The sequence below is a fragment of the Falco rusticolus genome, chromosome 4 (genome assembly GCF_015220075.1).
Source record: "Falco rusticolus isolate bFalRus1 chromosome 4, bFalRus1.pri, whole genome shotgun sequence".
NCBI classification, from domain to species: domain Eukaryota; kingdom Metazoa; phylum Chordata; class Aves; order Falconiformes; family Falconidae; genus Falco; species Falco rusticolus.
The window spans coordinates 89,345,511-89,365,139 of NC_051190.1; the positions used below are offsets into that span (position 1 = coordinate 89,345,511).

Here is a 19,629-nt window from a genome sequence, read left to right on the forward strand (position 1 = left end):
TGCATTCATAACATGAAAATACCGTAAAACTTGGTCAGATTCCTTAATCACCAAGAACACAGCTTTATGAATTTACCCAGCACAGAATTGATTGGGTAAGAGTGACAGTAAGAGCTAATCAGTTTATATATTTTTATTTTTATTTATATATATATATACATATAAAAAATCTCAGTTTCTTCTCCCTGTCCTCTTTTGTGTTCAGTGGTGCTCTCACACTGGTATTCTTCATAGCCAGATTACATACTGAATTTGGGAAACATCTTCATGGATGTTGCTTTCCTTAACGCTGAAGTTCTTCCTTTACTGCTAAACAACACCCTCCTGAAATGCAGAAGCAAAAACCCTACTATTTAATAAAATACCAACTTGAAGAATAATGTCCTAGTCAATAGCTAGGTATTGTCACCTTTAAATTAATTACAGTAGACTATTCTGGTTTATATATTACTAATTTATTCTGAACATGAAGCAATATTAAATTGGTCTTCTACAAGACATGTTAACTCAAACATGAGAGGACAGTGAAAAGAAAAATACAGGTTATGCTTAAGACTGTAGGTAATTATATTTTTCTCACCAGTTGCCCATGCTTTAGCACTTTTTTTCCTCATAGAAAAGTGTTTTCTCATCCTAGTAGAATGTCTTACAACAGAGTACACGATAATAGAAGAAAAAGTGGAATTTTAAAATTTGTTCTTGTTTCTATATAAAGTTGGAGCCTAGTTGCATGAAGTACCACTGCTGTGTTTATCTTGATACTGTGTAAAATGCATTTTTATTAACATGCTTTCTTGCCACTTCTGAGTAAATGGAAAAACTAGTTTGGTTGCAGCTGTGGTAAAAAAAGGTGAGAGCATTTATTCTAGGTTTGCAAATTAGCTCCTTTATTTACTTTTAAGTCATTTTTATCTTTAATTTTTTTTTGTCTACAGATGGTAATAGTGGTTGGAGATGTCCAGCTTGTCAGAATGCTTCTACGCAAGTTCCTAAAACTTACACTTGTTTCTGTGGTGAGTTTCTTGCGTGCTTTTGTGAAGAAAAACGGTTTTGTCATTTTGATAGTTGTTTTTTTTTTAATTTGGAATTCAGTATGGCTGCTCATTTGCTGACATCCCTGAAATTTAACCATGTTTAAAACTATTGACACTGGAAGGTGGCTGCACAGAGAATCACACATTAAATTGTAAGTGGTATTTTCATATCACTATGTAAAAAGAGTGATTTTTATAGAATAATGATAATTTGGCCTGCCATCTTATAAGCTTTTTTCTGTCGAAGGACTGAAATAGCCTGCATGTGTTATGTCTGTCTTTGTGGCAAGATACACCAAAATAATACACAATTCAAGCATACAACCATCTAAACCGTTAAAGTGATGTAGCAGTTTCATCATTTATGTTGATCAGGGACATATACAGGTTAAATAGGAAATAATATTCAGACTTTTCAGACCTTTTCGGATACACATTTAATAAAAGTGGTAAATGAACTGAGTATAACATTCACTAAGCTGTAAATATATGACAAAAAGGGAGAAATTATGTTACTTAATTGGATACATGCAAATAAATTTTGTTTGGGATTTACGCTTGCAAAATTTCTGTTGATATCATGTAGCTTTCTCTTCCTTGAGTCTTGAGTCACGGGGAAGTTTCACCTTACTTCCTACAAAACAGTGTTTTGGACTTGAGAAAGGCACTGGGAGTCATTGAGCTTGCCCTAAAGAACATAGACTTATGTTGTAATAATTGACATTTTTATCTAAAGTTCTCTTTATCTAAATGTGTCAGTGAGTCAGTTAAGAACAGTGCAATCCAGGTAAGACAGTTTTTGTATGACAATGTGTGGAATCTTACGAGTATAGAGATAACAATTCAGTTACATTGGGTGTTTTGATTCCAAAGGAAAATGACACTTTTAAGACAGGTTGTCCATCTGTTAAACAGGAAAGAAATTCTGCCTAGGCTTAAAGACTGTTTCATAGTTTTGGGAGACCTACAGTAGGAACCTTGAGTTGTCCTTGGGGTTAATATTAGCAGAGCGCCATGTTGGAACATAGGACTTTAATCTGTACTGATAATTTTACGTTAATGACACAGTGTTTGGACACCACCAGTTGCTTATGCAAAGCTATCTTCCATTTGATGCAAAATACTAACTATTTGTTGGGTGTGGTGGTGTGGGGTTTTTTTTCCACCATTCCATGAGGAAATTCCTAGCTTGCTGTTCTTCTGAGTCTTCCTTTCCTGGGTATTCAACTAGTTAATTGAGGCTCAGGTGAAAAAATGCCATTTGTGGTGTTTATTTGTGTTATCCTAATTTGCTGCTTGTAGAATATACAAAGGTGTACTAGAAGAGTTAAAATTATATAACCATGTCACCAAAAATACGTTTTCTTAGTCTTTTTAGTTGTTGCAACTCAAATTTGTTGGCTCAGTTGTTTTATTGTTAGTTTAATTAACCTCTTGCAGAGAGACAAATTAGGTTTGCATGTGTTAACTGTGGCAATTAACTTTGACCCTGATGGTCATCTCATGCACTGAGCTGTGGGATTTGCTAACAGTATGTCAGTTTAATTAAAATACGGTTTCAGCGCTTATCTGAAGTACAGAATACTTGAAGATAACATACTGGATTTGTGTATTCATCAAAATATCAACCTTTAATGTTTAGATTTATGTAGAGTCTGCTTCTTTTTAGAGAAATTACTTTTATACTTAGTCATTTCATTTGCCCGTATTCTGCATCACCTTCCCAGCTAGATCTTACTTTCTGGGAATGGTGTCTTTTTTTCTTCTGTGTTGAGGCAGCAAGGGAGTTTCACCCTTTGTCTCATTTACTATGCAGCCTGACCAACTAAAGAGGACTTTTAATTTTCTTACATTGTATGAGTTTAATTTAATGTAAAATACCAACTACCTAAGTGCCTGCTGAGAGCATAGGAGGAAAGAATCTTCTGGAGCTTGATATTCCAGTAGCACTTACTTATAAAGAAGTTGAGTGTATATATCATCACTGAAAACGGAGAAAAAGTAAACATGTGGTGTCATCTTGTTTTTCAAAGAAGATATTGTAAATACAGCTTTTTCTTGTTGATGTAGTATTTTTCCCAAATTTAGTATTGTATTCAAGGCAATAAATATGTTTCTGTCTTTTGATATGGTTTAGGTAAGGTGCACAATCCTGAATGGAATAGAAATGAAATCCCACATAGCTGTGGGGAACTTTGTGGAAAGAAGAGACAGTGTTTGGACTGTCCACATCTTTGTAACATGTAAGTGAATGTTTATCATATGAATATTGAAATGATCTAGGGAAAGTTTCTGAAGACTGCATTTGGATATTTTTTGACTATAGGATATGCTGGGGGCTGTATTTTGTTTATAGCTCATCTGAAGCCTGGAAGAAATGAAGGCTTTTTTTGCATTTGTATTTCTGAAGAGAGTTCATATGAGAGAATGAACAGAAGGTTAAGAAAAATAGTTGTAGCAAGATTTCCATCCATTTTAGGAACTGAACCAGCTGCCTGGCTTGGTTTCAAGAACTTTCATTGATGCAGAAAAATAATAGTCAATGGAAGTGATTTTAAACATGTATCCAGTGGTCCACCAGATGTTCTAGGTACTGCTTTTCCTGTAATAGTGTTTGTGTAAGTTAATCTAAAAGCGGTGGTACTTTGTTAAACTGAAGGACTGCTTACTTCTATCCTTTTTTTCTTTTTCTTTCCTTTGGCTTGTAAGCTGTTGAGGATAAGAGGGCAATATGTATTTAACTATTTGTTGAGACCACTGGGTGGTTGAACCAGAATCCCTCATGGAGATCTTGGTCAGTATACATAACTTGGATTGTTTTTGTTAACATTTATTAGTATAAATCAATGAGAGGCAAAGAACAGCAATTCTGGTTTTCGTTCTGGATATTTTCCTTTAGATCTTTTTTTAGCAGTGTGGTAGTGTAATATTGATAAGGTTAATAGCATTAGGTGAGTTTTTTCAATGTATAAATATGCGTGCTAGTCAGAAAAAATAAATTATGTTGTTCCTACTGTATCTAGCTTCATTTTTCAAGTATGGAAGTTGGTCTGTAATGCCTATTCATATTTCTGTTGTGAAAGTTTTAATAGTCAGAACCAATTGTTTCTGCTCTTGGTACAGAATCAAAAACTTCAGTCATTCCAACAAATAGAACGGTTTGGGTTGGAAGGGACCTCTAGAGATTGTCTAGCTCCCACCCCCTGCCACGGGCAGGGACACCTTCCACTACTCCAGGTTGCTCCAAGCCCCATCTAGCCTGGCCTTGAGCCCTGCCAGGGATGGGGCAGCCACAGCTGCTCTGGGCAACCCTTGCCAGTGCCTTGTCACCCTCACAGTAAAGTAAATTCTTCCTAATATCTAATTTAAATCTCCCCTCTTTCAATTTAAAGCCATTCCCCCTTGTCCTATCACTACACGGCCTTGTACAAAGTCCTTCTCCAGCTTTCTTGTCGGCCCCTTTAGGTACTGGCAGGTGCTCTAATGTCTTCCTGGAGCCTTCTCTTCTCCAGGCTGAACAACCCCAACTCTCCCAGGCTGTCTCCATAGGAGAGGTGCTCCAGCCGTTTAAGCATCGTTGTGGCCTCTGCACTCACTCCAACAGGTCCATGTCTTTATGTTGGGGGGGCCCAGAGCTGGACTCAGTGCTGCAGTTGGGGTCGCACAAGAGCAGAGCAGTGGGGGAGAATCCCTTCCTTTGACCTGCTGGCCACGCTTGCTTTGATGCAGCCCAGGATTCAGTTGGCTTTCTGGGCTGCAAGTGCTCATTGCTGGGCCATGTTGAGCTTCTCATCCCGCAGCACCCCCAAGCCCTTCTCCTCAGGGCTGCTCTCAGTCCATTCTCTGCCCAGCCTGTGTTTGTGCTTAGGATCACCCCAACCCATGTGCAGGACCTTGCACTTGGCCTTGTTAATATAGATTGTCTTCAGATTATCAAATAGATAGTAATTTCACACTTCTTCCAAGGTTTACTAAAACTCGGAATTTTGCTAGAACTTTACTCCGAACTTTTATTTAACGTGTTCTGGTTTAAACCTATTTCAACATTTTGAATGAAAGATTTCTGTACTCTTTAATACTTCTTTCCCACATTAGAAATACTAGATTTCTTTTCAGACTCATTTAAGAGCTACAGCATTTTTCTTAATTCATAAATCATTTTTGCTGTGGTTTGTAGCTGATATCCTGACTCAGCAGAACACTGATTCTGTTGGAGCCCAGCTGCTCGTCTTTATCTCAGGAGAGGCATATGTCTGTGGAGGACTTTTTGGCCCAGTCAGAGGTAGATTCCTTAACTATGAGAACTAACTGACTGCAATTTGCTACCTGAAAGACTTTCCTATAGTGCTTGGAAGAAATAGCTGCTCTGTTGGAAGAAGGGTTCGTCGGAGTCAAGAAGATGCTCAATATGAGTTATGCATCTTGCTCAACTTTATTAGTTTCTAACACTACTTGTATAGAACCGATACACATGCATATTCATAAAGCAGAAATATAATTGGTTAGTAGTCTCTAAACGTGCGCGGTTCTCACACCCCTAATCATCATGACTAAAATAAGCATTCTATCCATGTAGCTAATTGTGTCACTGTGCTTCAGCCTTGTAGTTTGTTACTCCCTATTTTCCCCTACTGCTCCCTATCTTTCTTGGCCCTGCACCTGCTTTCCCAGCAGCTGTATCTTGTTACAGCCACGGCCTGTTGGCACAACATAATTACTTGGGCTCAGGATTCAAGAATAGCTCAAGGCTACCTTTCTTGTTAACTTCAGCACAGCAACTTCAGTACAATTCTGGTTACAGGCCTATTCTAATACCAGGCCTGGATTGTGCAGATCTTCAGAGATTCTAAGGCCACGCTTCTGCAGCCATTCTTCTACAGTGCTCTTGTTTTGGTTGTTTTTTTTTTTCCTTCTTTCCTTTCCTAGTCTACAGCAGAGGCTCAGTCTGGCATTCTCTTTTGGACATCTTCTGAACAGTGGAGGAAATACTTTGCCTCTTGCAAGCTAAAAAATTTGTAGTCCCTGGTAGTCTGATCTGTATCAAGAGCTGTGAAAATTGGGCTGTTTTAAAGTTCCAGTGTGCTACCAGTTTAAGTGTAGCAAATTCAAGAGTGTTATCATTCAACTTGTTGCACTTGAGTAAAACCATGCTGAGATCGTCAGTCCTGGAGGTATAGAAACAGCAAAGGTGCAAATTAAAATAAGGGGTGGTTTTGGCACTTTTTGACTTGTGATAGTGATCTGGTGGGGAATGCACTTTCAGCATTGGTGTTACCCAGTTTTGGCCATTGCTCAGTGTGTTCTGGATACTTCTTCCTCCCATGTGGGAATCTTGGGTATTTATGAGGATGGGCTGCCTCCATCTGCTGTATCAAAAAGCAAGTAGAAACCTTGTTCCCTCTTGCTGTATCAGGAAGTGGTGGAGTTAGAGGTGTGGAGCTTTATCATCTGAATGCATCTTCGGTAGTCTATCTTACTAGCTCCTTCCCACTGGACAGCCTCAACTGATCTAGAAATCTGGATCATAATCTGTATCTGGGCAGAATTTTTCTTAAAGAGAGCATTCAAAGGTGGACTTGTTGCCATCAGGGCCAAGAGTGTTTCATGGTTTTTGCTTGTGTTGAGATGATCTTGGAACTCTTTTTTGCAAACACTTGTTTCTTTGGATTATGGATCTGCTGTGTGCCTTTTTCCTCTGCTCTCACAGGTTCCCATAAGGTTTGAACCATAAATGCCATTTTGCTCACTGAGATCCTAAAAGCTTTTTTGGTCTGTCCGCCCCCCCCTGTTTCTGCATCAAATGTTTCATGTCTTTGTCAAGACCTCCTGCCTCACAGTGTGATGGGACAAAGAATCCTCTGAGTTATTCCCGCTCTTCAGTCGTATGCGACTTTAGTTAATAGTAGGGATGTGTCCATTGTTAGGGGCAGTGGAATGAGTCTAGTGCTCGTGTCTTGAGTGTCGGTGTGGCATTCTTGATGTTGCCCCTTCTGCAGTATTTAATCCCATCTATTCTGGGAAACCCTTTGCCGTTGATGTGGGACTCTCATTTAATAAGTCTGGCTCCGTGCATTGTCTTAACAGTTGAGCAGACCCCTGTGTCTGTAGTCCATGAGGCTCTGACAGAGCTATCTGGATGAATCCCTGTTCATTGCTGCGACTTGAATTTGAGTCTTTGGAAACCTGCTTTTTGAGTCAGGGGGTTCTTGCTTAGTTTCTTACTTGTCTTTGTGGCTGTTGCATCAACAGAGTATGGAAGATTTAGATGCTTATAGCTATTCTCTGCTCTTTATATCAGCATGATTTATGCAGTGTCTAGCAACAGAACTGGAATTGCAATATTACCTGAGATTTCAGAAACCACACACTTGTATCTGCAGTGCAGCTCTCTGATGTGGCGCTACCAGAATGAAACATTATCCTCTTTTGTCCTTATAGCAGACTGTCCTGGTTTCAGCTGGGCTAGAGTTAATTTTCCTCTTAGTAGCTGGTGCAGTGCTGTGTTTTGGCTCTGGTGTGACCTATGTTGATAGCACACTGATGTTTCTAGTTGTTGCTGGGTAATTTTTACACGAAGTCAAGGGCTTTCCAGTTTCTCAGGCCCTGCTAGCGAGAGGGCTGGAGGGGCCCAGGAAGTTGGGAGGGGACACAGCCAGGGCATCTCACCCAAACTAGCCAAAGGGCTATTCCATACCATGGGACTCATGCTCGGTATATAAACTGGTGGGGGGAGGGTTGGCTGGGGTGGGCTGATCGCTGCTCGGGGACTGGCTGGGCATTGGTCAGCAGGTGGTGAGCAACTGTATTGTGCATCACTTTATTGTTGGTTTTTTTTCCCCTCCCTCCTTCTCATTATAATTATTATTGTTGTTCCCCCCCCCTTCTAATTATTACACTGCTCTTATCTCAGCCCTTGAGTTTCATATTCCTTCCTGATTCTCCTCCCTGTCTGTCTGGGGGTCTGGGGGTGTGTGGTGGTGGAGAGTGAGAGTGCAGCTGTGTGGTACTTTTTTACTGCCCGGGGTTAAACCATGACCCAGAGAAACTTGTTCTCATTGCTTCACATTAGGCTGCTTGTATTTGCTCCTTCTGCCATATAGATGAAACGTGCAGAGTATGGGAGGTGGTGTATAGGTGGTGGTGGTCTAAAGTTTGGGCTCCCTCCTGCTGCCTGCCTTCTGTATGCACCCTGTGAGGTGCTAGGCTTTTGTGAGTGATGGTCTGCTGTGGAATGAGGGGCCCTGAGGGCAAAGTGACTGGTGATGTCATCTTCTGGTGGTGTCAGTTGTGCTGTTCCAAGTGCTGCTTAGGTGGTTATGTTATTCTTAATGTAATATGAATTAGCAAGTTTAAATGGATCAAAGTGGATTAAGATAGCTGAGCATCTGTTTTCCCTTTAAAACTGAGTAAGCATCAGACTTCTGTGGCTGAGGAGAAAGAATTGGATTAAAACTGGGGAAAAGGTTTGGATCTAAAAGTAAAGAGATTAGTTTAAAATTGAAGTGATTAGTTTTATCAAGAAAACATTGAAAATATGGGGATTTTCTCCCCTGCTGTGTTACCTGTGTGGGAAATGAGACCTTCAATTAAATTGGAAGGTGACAAATTCAGAATACATCAAATACATTCTGCCTAGGCAGGGCATCTCCTTGCAAGAAATTGATGCAAATAACTAACAAGATTCAAAAGAGAACAGATCCTGATATGGGTAATAAGAATGTCAAGAGCTGTCAGCATCACATAGATGCTTTTGGAAAGAATATTAAAGCTCATACCCTGGTTAAGAGAGATTAGGATGACAGCCAGGTTCAGGCAAGAAGTGTGTTGTGTGTGTGTGTCTAATTGGTCATGGTTTTCTACTTTGCTGTGGTAGACCATAATTTTTGAGGTATTTGTCTTTAAGCAATATCTAAAATGGTGTAATGAGACCTATGCATCCTATGTATTTTCAGTTTGAATCAGAAATATGTTTTCTTAGATTGTGTGACCTTGGTGGTTATGGCTTTCATATGATTTAGCATCTCTTTTATACTTGTAAGGTATGTCTGAAATTGGTACTCAGATTTTTAAAATGAGCTTACAGAGGTACGGCAATTCTTAAGCTTGTTGCCTGTAACAAGCTTACGCCTGTGTATTGATCCCCTTTATAACACTGGAATGATTTTCTGTTGAAGTGGTACTTTGGTTATTCATTTATGTTTGGGGGGGTTTTACGCGCGCGCACACCCCCCGGCCCCACAGATTTCTTTAATGGTTGGCCAATTCCCAACTGTATTTAACACAATTGCATCTATATTTTTTAAAAAAAGAAAAAAGTCAGATTAATTTCCTTTACATGGTATAGAGTTTGGTTGGATCTTTGTGTGTTGTGTGGCACTAGCTAGCCCATTTTGGTGAAAATGAGTGAGGGTAATTTATCCTGTTTTAATAATAAATCTTTAATATTTGCTCAGATTTAGTGAAATAGGTTTGTAGCCTTTTATATAAACAGCTTTTTTGGCTAAGCTGAGCAACAGGCAAGCCACTATTTGAAAGGGGAATGCTTTGAAAGTCCTTTGCTAGTTTGAGCTGTGGCATTCATAGCACTTGACAAAGTGAATTCTTTTCACGTTATTAGTTTAAATACACTGAAATTCATTTCGCTCTGTTAGCTTCTACATCAAAAAACCCATCTAGCTTAACCTTCAAGAAAATGTTCCTGATAGTAAGCTTCATGACAAACTTAAACTTCTTTTAAGACTCTGAAGTTCTCCCTGCCAGCTGGAACTATGCAAGGCCTTGAGAGCATTTGAAAAAGGTCTTAGAAAGGCAGTAAATTAAATTTTCTCTCTACCTGTTTAAACTAGTGTCTGGTCTTCCTTCATAGCTCTTTGGTGCTGTAATCTTTTCCACAGCAGTTACTGGAAGTCCCTTTGGGCTGTCTTACAGTATCTAGTATTTTCACTGTCGGGGAAATGGTAGATTAATTTTTCCTATGTCTAGATGTATCTGTCATCACAGCTTCTCTTGTATGCCAGTTGTCAGAGCAGCAGCAGTAAATCGTGAAATGTCTGTGCCAATGATAGATAATGGTGCTTCAGTAAAAATAAGACTCCGCATTCACTGAACAGAAGTTAATGCTGAGATCTTCAGCCTGTCCTTTTGAGTTCAGTTTGTTACACTGTTTTTTAACTTAACTTTTTGCTTAGTCCCTTAAAACAGACTAAAACTCTAAGGTACCACCCATCTTTATCATCTAAGGAGAATTTTCTGTGCTTCCTCTGTGTGTCTGTGCTGAAGGAAATTCACATTTCTATCTGAACTGTTGTTGTATTGATCGAGTAAATCCTGGAACTGTAGACATACTGTAGCTTCTGCATAAAGTACCAGACACTTTTGCTAAGTTAGTGGAGTGCAAGTGTGTGTATCTGGAGGGGTGCATACAGAATGCTTATTCTTAAAGTTAGAAGGTTGGTTTCAAAGTGTTAGCTTTTGCATTACTAGAATTTTTCTGTTCATATGAACAAAATGATGCAAGCTTACTTAAAACTGTCTCAGAAACACGTTTGTCAAAACTTGGACATGTCTGGAAATTAATTGCGTTATACTCTTCTAACAGAAGGAATCTTGCTCTAAGGCTGCAGTCTGCTGTTATAGGTGGCTACAACCTAAAAATACTTGTGATCAGTATAAGCTGCTGTTGAGTGGTGTAATGTCATCAGAAAAGTGTGCCAAGACTGGCTCATAGATGCAATGTTAACATTGCTTGAATATGATAATGTTGAGGAAAATAATATACCAGGTAGAAAACTTAGCATGACAGGATATGGGAAGATGATATATCTTCGCCCTTTTCCCAGTTACAACTTAGATCATAGTATTTTGAGTTTATATCTACTTCTAATCTGATTCTTAAGTATATAAGCTGACATCCAGCTTTTAGAATCCTGCATGCGTCAGTGAGAGTTAAAGTCAAGACAGTGAAATAAATAGTGCTGTCCTTTTACAAGACATATTCTGTTGCTGAATGTGCAAGTTAATTCTCATTGTCTGAGGTTCCATAATACAGTTTTAGTTAATTTAATGGGTTCCCCATTTCCCTCTGTATCATTTTCTCTGCTCCATCAGTTTTGCTCTTTTCTCCCTTTCCTCATGCCTGCCCTGGAGCTTATTTTACTCTTATTATGCCATAAGCCCGACCTCTCAAAGAGGGAGGGTTCTGGTTTGTTTGGTGGTTTGTTTTTTGGTTTTGTTTGTGGTGTTTCGCGTTGATTCGGTTTATCATGTCGTGGCTTGGCTTCACTGTTAGAGCTAAGTTGGGTGGTAGGTTAGGCCTTATTGTCAGCTGGGAGGAGTGGTAGAGGAAGAAGGGAGCCAGATGGCTGTTGACAAATTGCTGACATGACTTGGTTATATTGCATTATGACTATAGTGACTGGTTAACTAATTAGTACTTACATAACAACTGTACTTGGGGAATTTAGTAATTGCCATCTAATTGGGTAGTCTGTGTTTATGGGCTTTTTGGTGGTGGTAGGTTTGTTGTTTGTGGCTTTTTTTTTGGTTTGGTTTTTTCTTTCTGTTGGCTAGGACATCCAGGCTGGTCAGTCCTGGCCAATAATAATTGCTCCACAGGGGTGTTGCTATATTTGCAAAAAAAGGGAATGAGGGCTGGCTGAGGAAGAATGCAGGCAAGTTAAGTATAATTTCGAAAACCTGGGCTTGTCTGTGCCCAGTACAGGTCTATATGCAGATAGGGACCACCTAGTGTTTCTTGAAGTAGGTAATGAGCTCTGGTAATCAGGGAAGGACTGGCACTGATGACACTTAAGGGAAATCGCACTTGATAGTAAGAAAGAAAACTGAGGCAGACTTGCTGCATCTCCCATGTGCTACCTTGCAGGAAAAGGAGCAGCAACTCTTACTGGTGGTATGAGAAATGCTGTGTTCAAAAATAAAAGAATCAGCTCCCAAAAGAAGAAATTCATAGAGAAGTTTTTGTCTCTAATCTATACAAGGTCATTGAAGAAAGAAAAGTATTAATGTTTTGGACATGTGATGTTTGTTTTTAGTGTTACCAGTGATGAACATGGTTGAGTTGATGCATTTTTCTGCTGGTGAAATGCAAAATACGAAATTTTATAGCGCTGTTACTGTTGATTTGACAGCAGCAGGAATACGGAAGTTTTCCTTCAACATCTGTGATGTTTGAGACTGATGCAACTATAATACTTAGTATTTTTTACTTGTGTTAATAATGCTTTCATACCCTGCAGGAGTGTAGGTAGCTTCTATAGTCTTCTGATAATGCACTGCACATTGGATCATGGTGATTGTTTCTCTGGGACTGTAGTAAAGCTAAAGTTAATTTTACAATTTTGTTTGCTTTTTTGACTTATTTTTAAGCCTGTGCCATCCAGGACCTTGCCCTTCATGTCCAGCCTTTGTGACAAAAACATGTGAATGTGGACAAACAAGGTGAGAATGCTTCTATTATAGAAACAAAATATATAATAATAGTTTATTAAAAGTTTATATATTAAAATTTTCCTTTCTTAGTTTATCAAATGTTTACAGAACAAAGTTTGTTCTGAGCTGTAACTCTTGTGTGCTAAAATAACTTTGAGAATTTTATATTCAAAAAAATACAATGACAATCTTTTCAGAAAAAAACAAGAATAGAGTTGTCTGTGTGTAAAGTCAGTTTATGGTTACATGTAGCTGAATTATTCAGTTTTTGTCTATGAGTTTATTTGATTTTGAAATCCTATTCCAGTATTTATTTTATTTTATTTTGTGGAAGACACAAAGAAAGAAGCAGGAAGAAGGTTCACACCTTTTCAAATTGAATGGAATGCAATATTGAAGTTATTCCATTCCGGAAATTACAATTTCAAAGATAACACGTATATTTCTGGGAAGCTGTACCACTAACAAGAGAGGAGTCTGTAGTATATTCCAGACTGGAAGGCTATTTTTTTCTTGCATGTTTGAGGTATATAGAGTCATTGCCAACAGCAAGACTGTGCTGCCCATACTATCTGTGATCTCTCATATTCAGTTGTTCTGAGTCTTCAGAGTCCCTGTTCTAGCTACCTAGAACTGATAATAAAATGCTTGACCTGTGCTCGTTTCCAGAACTAAAACAAATAAAAACCTAATTCAGTTTAGCATTTAGCTAAACTAGCATTAGAGCATTAGCATTTTTGCTCTAGAAAAAAAAAAAATCTTTTCAGAGTCTTACACTTATTTCTGAAAGTTTGAATGTACTGTTAAGTGATCTTAATTTTTCAGAAGGTGGTATGGGTATTTCTCTGGCTGTATTTGTAGTTGAAAGCACTTTGTCTTCAGTAGAAAAACGTTGTAGATTACTGAATTTTATTTTATGTGGTAACATCACCACTTTTTTTTTATTCTAGCTATTCCTTGCATTTAAAAGTTTAATAGATGCAACCAACTTTAGTTTATTATTTTTTTCCCAGGTGCCAGCTCCTTTCACCATGTTACTGATTGTTGTAATTTAATAATGTAATACTGCATTTAATACTTGCTTCTAAATAGCATTTTTTTAATATGCGCTGTATTAGTATCCAAGTTGTATGATATGGCACCTATGAGTTTAAGACTTTTCGAAGTTACTGTTCCAAACATACACTTTACAGCTGTTGTGTGAGGCCAGCCAGAATGGAAAAATAGGAGAACTTATTGTTTTGTCCCATTTTTTCAACAATTAATTAAAAAACCTGAACTCTTAATGTAGACTGACTCACTCTTAAACCCACATCCCTATCTTCATTGTGCTCAGTGGACTTAGCCATCTTTCCAAAGACTTAAATGATCCTATAATAGTAATCCCTGTGCTTCTGGCAAAATGCATAACCATACATTAGGTTCAAGTTGGTGTCACTCTTTCCTTTCCATTTTGTTGAAATAAAGTTCTGTAGACTCATTGCAGTGATACATGTCCTACTTCTTGAGGGGTGGGAGAGGGTAAGCAGGGAGGAAAAATTAGGGGGTTATTTCGTAAAAACTATTTCATTAAGTTCTGCTGCCTTTCAAAGGCTTTGGCATTTTACTGAAAAAGTATTTTCCTTTTTAATAAATGCTCTATAGATACTAAGGTACCTGACAGACTATGGTGTCATTTCTCTACAGTCATTCCGTTCGTTGTGGCCAATCAACAAAAATCCATTGTTCTAATGTATGTGGAAATACTTTAAACTGTGGTAAGCACAGCTGTACTCAAGTGTGCCATGGAGGAAAATGTTCACCTTGCCAATTAACAGTACAGCAAGGTAAGTACTGGCATGCCTTGTGTATATCCTCTCTATGCTATGAAAACAAAGGGTGAAAAAACCAGTACCAAGAGGCAAGTGCTTTATTTTTATTTAACAAAACCAAAATCTATTGCTAGAATATTAAAAAAATGGAAAATGTGTCAGCATCACTGTACATTTAAATAGGAATGTAAACATGAATAGAAAGAATCCTGCCAGGATGATTAGGCTGTTGGTGCATGTGCTCTGTTAGGACAGGCTGGTGGTACTGGGCTCCGTTAGCTTGGGAAAGCTGAGTAGTGGCCTTTGAGTAGCTGATTGGAGGTACTCGAAAGGCTGCAGACGGGCAGTGCATGTGGTGAGGATGAGAGAGAATGAGCCCAAGTTAAAACGCTGTAACTAGCTATAAGGAAAAACTCTTTCCTTGGAAACATGCAGGTTTTCAAGACCCAGCTGAATAAAAACCATTGAGTATCATGGCCTGATCTGATTGCCGACTCTGCTTTAAGTAAGGGCGTTGGCTAGCCTGTCTCCTGAGGTCCCTTCTGACCTGAACTGTCTTATGATCCCACTTAATCTTTTACTATAATTCTGAGACTTGATTAAACAGTGTGTGGAAGAAGAATAGAAAGAGGTATAGGAAAGCACATTTCAACAAGCTACTCGTGGTTTCTGTTAAAATTTTCTAAACTTGGTCTTGAATGTAAATTAATTTGTCCAAGTATGTGTACCAGTATACAAATAAATTTTAGTTGAACAGTTTATATAGGAAGTTGTGAGTTAATTTTCTCAACTTTTAAGGTAATAATTAACTCATGTGTACTGCTTTAATAAGTAAGCTTTTTGTGCAGATAGTACTTCCCCTTTAGTTTTATCTTATTATCAAAACAAATAGAAAAGGAATTCAAACTTCTGTAGGACTGAGAAACCTCTATTGCTGAAATAAATCTGAAGAAGAGCAACTTCATTATCCTTCTAAAAAACGACTGTAATAAATTTTCATATTTTACCTTTTTATATTTGCCGTACTGCTGGAGGTGTTTTGTCACTGACGTTCTCTTGTGTTTTCTATGGAATATGGCTTTCTTTCAGTGTGTTACTGTGGAAGCACTTTTAAAGAAGTATTGTGTGGGACAAAGGAAGAATTCTCAGATGGATTTGGGAATTTCTCATGTCAGAACATATGTGGCAAGTAAGGTCACTATAATTTAGTGACTTAGAAATATTTATATTTCTAAATATATATATTTAGAAATAATTTAGAAATAATATATAGAAATTATAAATATATATGCTTATAAATAATTCTTAAAAGGTCATTTTATTCACACTCTGTGATCGTGATTCTCTTAAATAATTCTCCTTTGTTTGTTTGGTTTTTTTTGGTTTTTGTTTCTTTGGTTTTGTGTTTTTCCAGAAAATTAAATTGTGGGAGGCACAACTGTACGCAAGTATGCCACCCTCAGCCTTGCCAGCTCTGTCCACGACTTCCACAAGTAGTGTATCGCTGTCCCTGTGGTCAGACTCCTCTCAGCAAGTTACTGGAATTAGGATGTGTTGAACGTAAAGTATGCACAGACCCTATCCCGTCCTGTGGAAAAACATGTGGCAAACCTCTTTCTTGTGGTAGCTATGGTAATTAGAACTTTATTGAATCAGAATATTCAAATTATCTCATTGTTTAGAAAAAAAAAAAGTGGTCCTTAACTGTTTCATTTCAAGAAGTAATTATTTGGTTTTAACTGAAGTGAGTGTAAAAGCCCCTGCAGAGCCTGCTGTCTGGCTGTTTGTTCATAATACCTTAAAATGAGAAAATCATTTTTTCTAGGAAGCACTAACACTAGCTAGCCTTTTAAATTTTGTTTACATGCACCTTTGCTATATTGGTAGAGGAACAGACCTGTAGGAATTTCCAGAGAGCAGCATGCACTGATGTCTTTTAAAAGCCCACCTAGATCTTTGACTCTCATGTGGAGGATGGTAGACAAATTACTTTGTTCAGATGCCTGCAGTAAACGCTCATTTCCTGCTGCTGTGTGTCACAAAGTAAGTAGTGTTGAAAAGTTGGAGGAAGTTATGTGCAGACACAACTTGACGCTTGAATGAGTGCATTAGATAATTCAAATGTATTTAACGGTGAGATTGTACGAAGCTCCAGTTTTACAGGCTACATATTTAGTTGTGATTTTTTAGACTTTAGAGAGGAGAGAGACCAATGATGTCAAGACCACAGCTTCTTATTGACTGATCTGTTCTGTCAGTCCAAGTGCAACAAGTAGAAAGGGAATGAGTGATTTAGCTTTTAGTTCCATTTCAGTTAACCTAGTAAGTGAAATATGAAGGTATGCATAGTAAGTGATTCTTTTGGGTGGAAAAGAAAGAAAAAACTTATCTGAAAATTCCTGGAACTTAGGTAAGATAATATCACGCAAAATCTTTTTTGTTTTGGTTTGGTTTTTTCTATATATGTAATATAAAAAATACTTAAAATGTATGCATTTTCAATGTTCATTGTAAACCTGAAAGTCAGTCTGTTGATTCATGATTAAAATGCTGAAAATAATGACAAAATGTTATGCACATTTAACTCAAAATAGTGAACTTGTTTGGAAACCCAGCTGCACGTAAGCTTAGTGTCTTTGACCAGTGATGCTCCTAATAAATATGGAGTACCAGGTCATGGATTTAAATTTTTTTATTAATTATTGATCTTTGTATTTTCATTTTGCTAGAGTTCGTTCATACATGTGAAAGCCTTTGCCATGAAGGAGACTGTAGACAGTGTTCTCACACATCAAATATTTATTGTAGGTGTGGCTTCAAAAAAAAGGTGAGTGCATAAAACTTCCTTACTTGGCAACTGGTAATCTTTGTTGATTCTTTTAAAGCTGTGGGGGAAAAAAAAGGAGCTGAAGTTGTCAAGGAAAACAAAGCTAGAAAGTCTAAGGAACCATGCTTCTTAGTTGCAAAAACCTTCGTTGTATACTGATAGATGCTAGCTAGATTATACTGTGAAGTGCTAACATAAATTTCTTACTGTGAAGGCAATTCTTGAAGTGTTTTTGCAGCATTTACTCAGAATCATGTTTAAGCTGGCTGCGAAGTCCTATATTATTATCCTGCAGTATTTATATAGCACAAAGAATTGTAGTTTTACCAAGAGTAATGTAAACTGTGGGAAGAAAGGTAGCCCAACATAAAAAGTTAAATAAAACTTTATATTAATAGCTTGTAGACTTGTAGAATTTTTTAGAAAGAAGATGAAGTTTTTACTGGTCCCCATTCTTTGCACATTTATATAGTGACCTAGCAGATTCTCAGCAGTTGTTATAAGTAGTATATTTTTAAACTATGCTACTTTCTGTCATAATAGCTTTGAAATCTTTGGTTACTATCACAGGAGCCTTGATGACTTTTTGACTTATGTCATTTGTAAGTAGGGATGGCTTCTGAATATATAAGTTTATAAGTACATAAGAATGAGGCTTGCTTGAGTTTGGAAGAGTTTTCTCCTACCAGTGTGCTGAAGGTAGTTATGGGGTAGAAGGCTTCAGATTATTGTTCATTTTGAGGCCTGAAACTAAGTAGTGAAGTTTGGGTTTTAGTTTGTGTAGCTTCTCAGACACCAGAAAGCTGCTACTTGAAAAATTATGATCAACAGTGATAATTTAAATGTCATTAAAAAAATGTGGTGCTCAGAAATGACAACTTAGAATGTAAAGTTGTGATGACTGAAGGTTCAAATGTAGTTGATCATGTATGTTCTTTTCATCCATTGCCTTTCGTTTTCATGTTGAGGGTCTTTAATCTAGGTAAAATTTTGATCATGAGATTTGACTTAACTCTCTCCCCTCCCCCCATATCAAGTCAGACTTGCATTTTTGGAACAGCTGATTAAAGCATGTATTTGTGTCCTGTCAGTATTCTCTGGGAGAGCTGTTTTGGTTGTTTTGTATTCCTCCATGCAAGTTTCTATTTTCTTAGGACAAACCTGTTTCTGTCACTTCACAGCGTTATCTGCTGAAATGAGTGGGAATACAAAACTAGAATTTTATTTTCATTAGTATTGGATCTCTAAGGGAGAAGTACCATGTTAAAAAGATCTTTCTTAAAAGGGTTCTTTCCTAGCTTTTCTTTAACTTTTGTGTATGGAAGTGTTATACACGTAAAAACTGAGTTGATCTTTCTGTACCATGTGACTCGGTATTTTCTAGATAAGTAAGTTTCAGCTGTTTCATCTGTTTTAACCTAATGGCTCCTTCTTTGTTTCCTAGGAAGTCCCATGTGCTCTTCTCAGAAATAAAGGTACAATATTATGTTGAATAAATACTGTGAGAGCGGCGAGGCACTGGCACAGGCTGCCCAGAGCAGCTGTGGGTGCCCCATCCCTGGCAGTGCCCAAGGCCAGGCTGGACGGGGCTGGGAGCAACGTGGTGTAGTGGAAGGTGTCCCTGCCCAGGGCAGGGGGCTTGGACTTATATATCTTTAAGGACCCTTCCAACCCAAACCATTCTATGATATAATGTGAAATTGTTTTAAAAACAATACACATTTCATATTAATTTGGGGTTTGATTGATGGAGTTGGCAAACATCTGATCAGTATTGCTTTTTTAATCAGTATTTCCATGTGGAACTTGTCACCTTTTGAGATGCTACTACTTTCGGGAAGAGGTTTGAGATAAATCTCTTTCATTTCTCTACATCTTTTGCATAAGGAAAGACTTCTTCAGCATTTGATCTCAAAGATTCCAGACAAGCTGTCTGTGCCAATTTGAACAGTTTCTTCCGCCACCTGCCATATTCAGTAGGTTGCCCCCTACCATCCTGCATGTCTTTGGGTCAACTTGCACAGCTCAGATGCAAAATAATGCTTTTGCTCTGCTCTTGTCCAACTTCCTGGGGAAATACAAGCTTTAGTTCTACTTCACAGTTTTATGCTGCTGGTCTTTGCATCTGAGCTTGGTAGAGAGTTCCCATTTGACACTTCTTGGTATTCTGGATGTCACATCTCAAAATTCACCTCAGTGAAATGTTTATTTGATGGGCCCCTGTCATACTGAGGTACTTATTTACAAGATACTGAAGTAATATGCATATTCCCTAATTTGAGCTTTTGTTTATGAAGACTATGTTTTTCAGAATCCAGAAGTGATTGCTTTTGTCACTTGTGGATAGTGATACGGATGTTCTTTGTCAGCACTGGTTTCCTTAACATATCAGCAGTAGTTGTATTTAGCTGACTTTTACTGTCTTACCAATTTGAGCAGTCTTAAATTGGATGTTTGCGGTACTCCAGTGTATCAGGTTATCCTGTTTGCTGTGTTCTATTTTGCAGAG

At 38.0% G+C, this 19,629-nt stretch overlaps 1 protein-coding gene across 2 annotated transcripts in view; it reads left to right on the top strand.

Moving 5' to 3' along the window:
• Window positions 1-19,629, top strand: part of NFX1 (nuclear transcription factor, X-box binding 1) — a 75,290-nt gene that overhangs the window by 16,666 nt on the left and 38,995 nt on the right. For both annotated transcript variants that reach the window (XR_005103711.1, XM_037383863.1), the window contains exons 4-11: window positions 936-1,013; window positions 3,172-3,277; window positions 12,420-12,491; window positions 14,169-14,308; window positions 15,383-15,482; window positions 15,708-15,925; window positions 17,023-17,120; window positions 18,565-18,595. Coding sequence is in view for 1 of the 2 variants with exons in the window: in XM_037383863.1 (XP_037239760.1) it covers window positions 936-1,013; window positions 3,172-3,277; window positions 12,420-12,491; window positions 14,169-14,308; window positions 15,383-15,482; window positions 15,708-15,925; window positions 17,023-17,120; window positions 18,565-18,595 (843 nt within the window). In the remaining variant the exon portion in view is untranslated. The remainder of the gene's footprint in view (window positions 1-935; window positions 1,014-3,171; window positions 3,278-12,419; window positions 12,492-14,168; window positions 14,309-15,382; window positions 15,483-15,707; window positions 15,926-17,022; window positions 17,121-18,564; window positions 18,596-19,629) is intronic.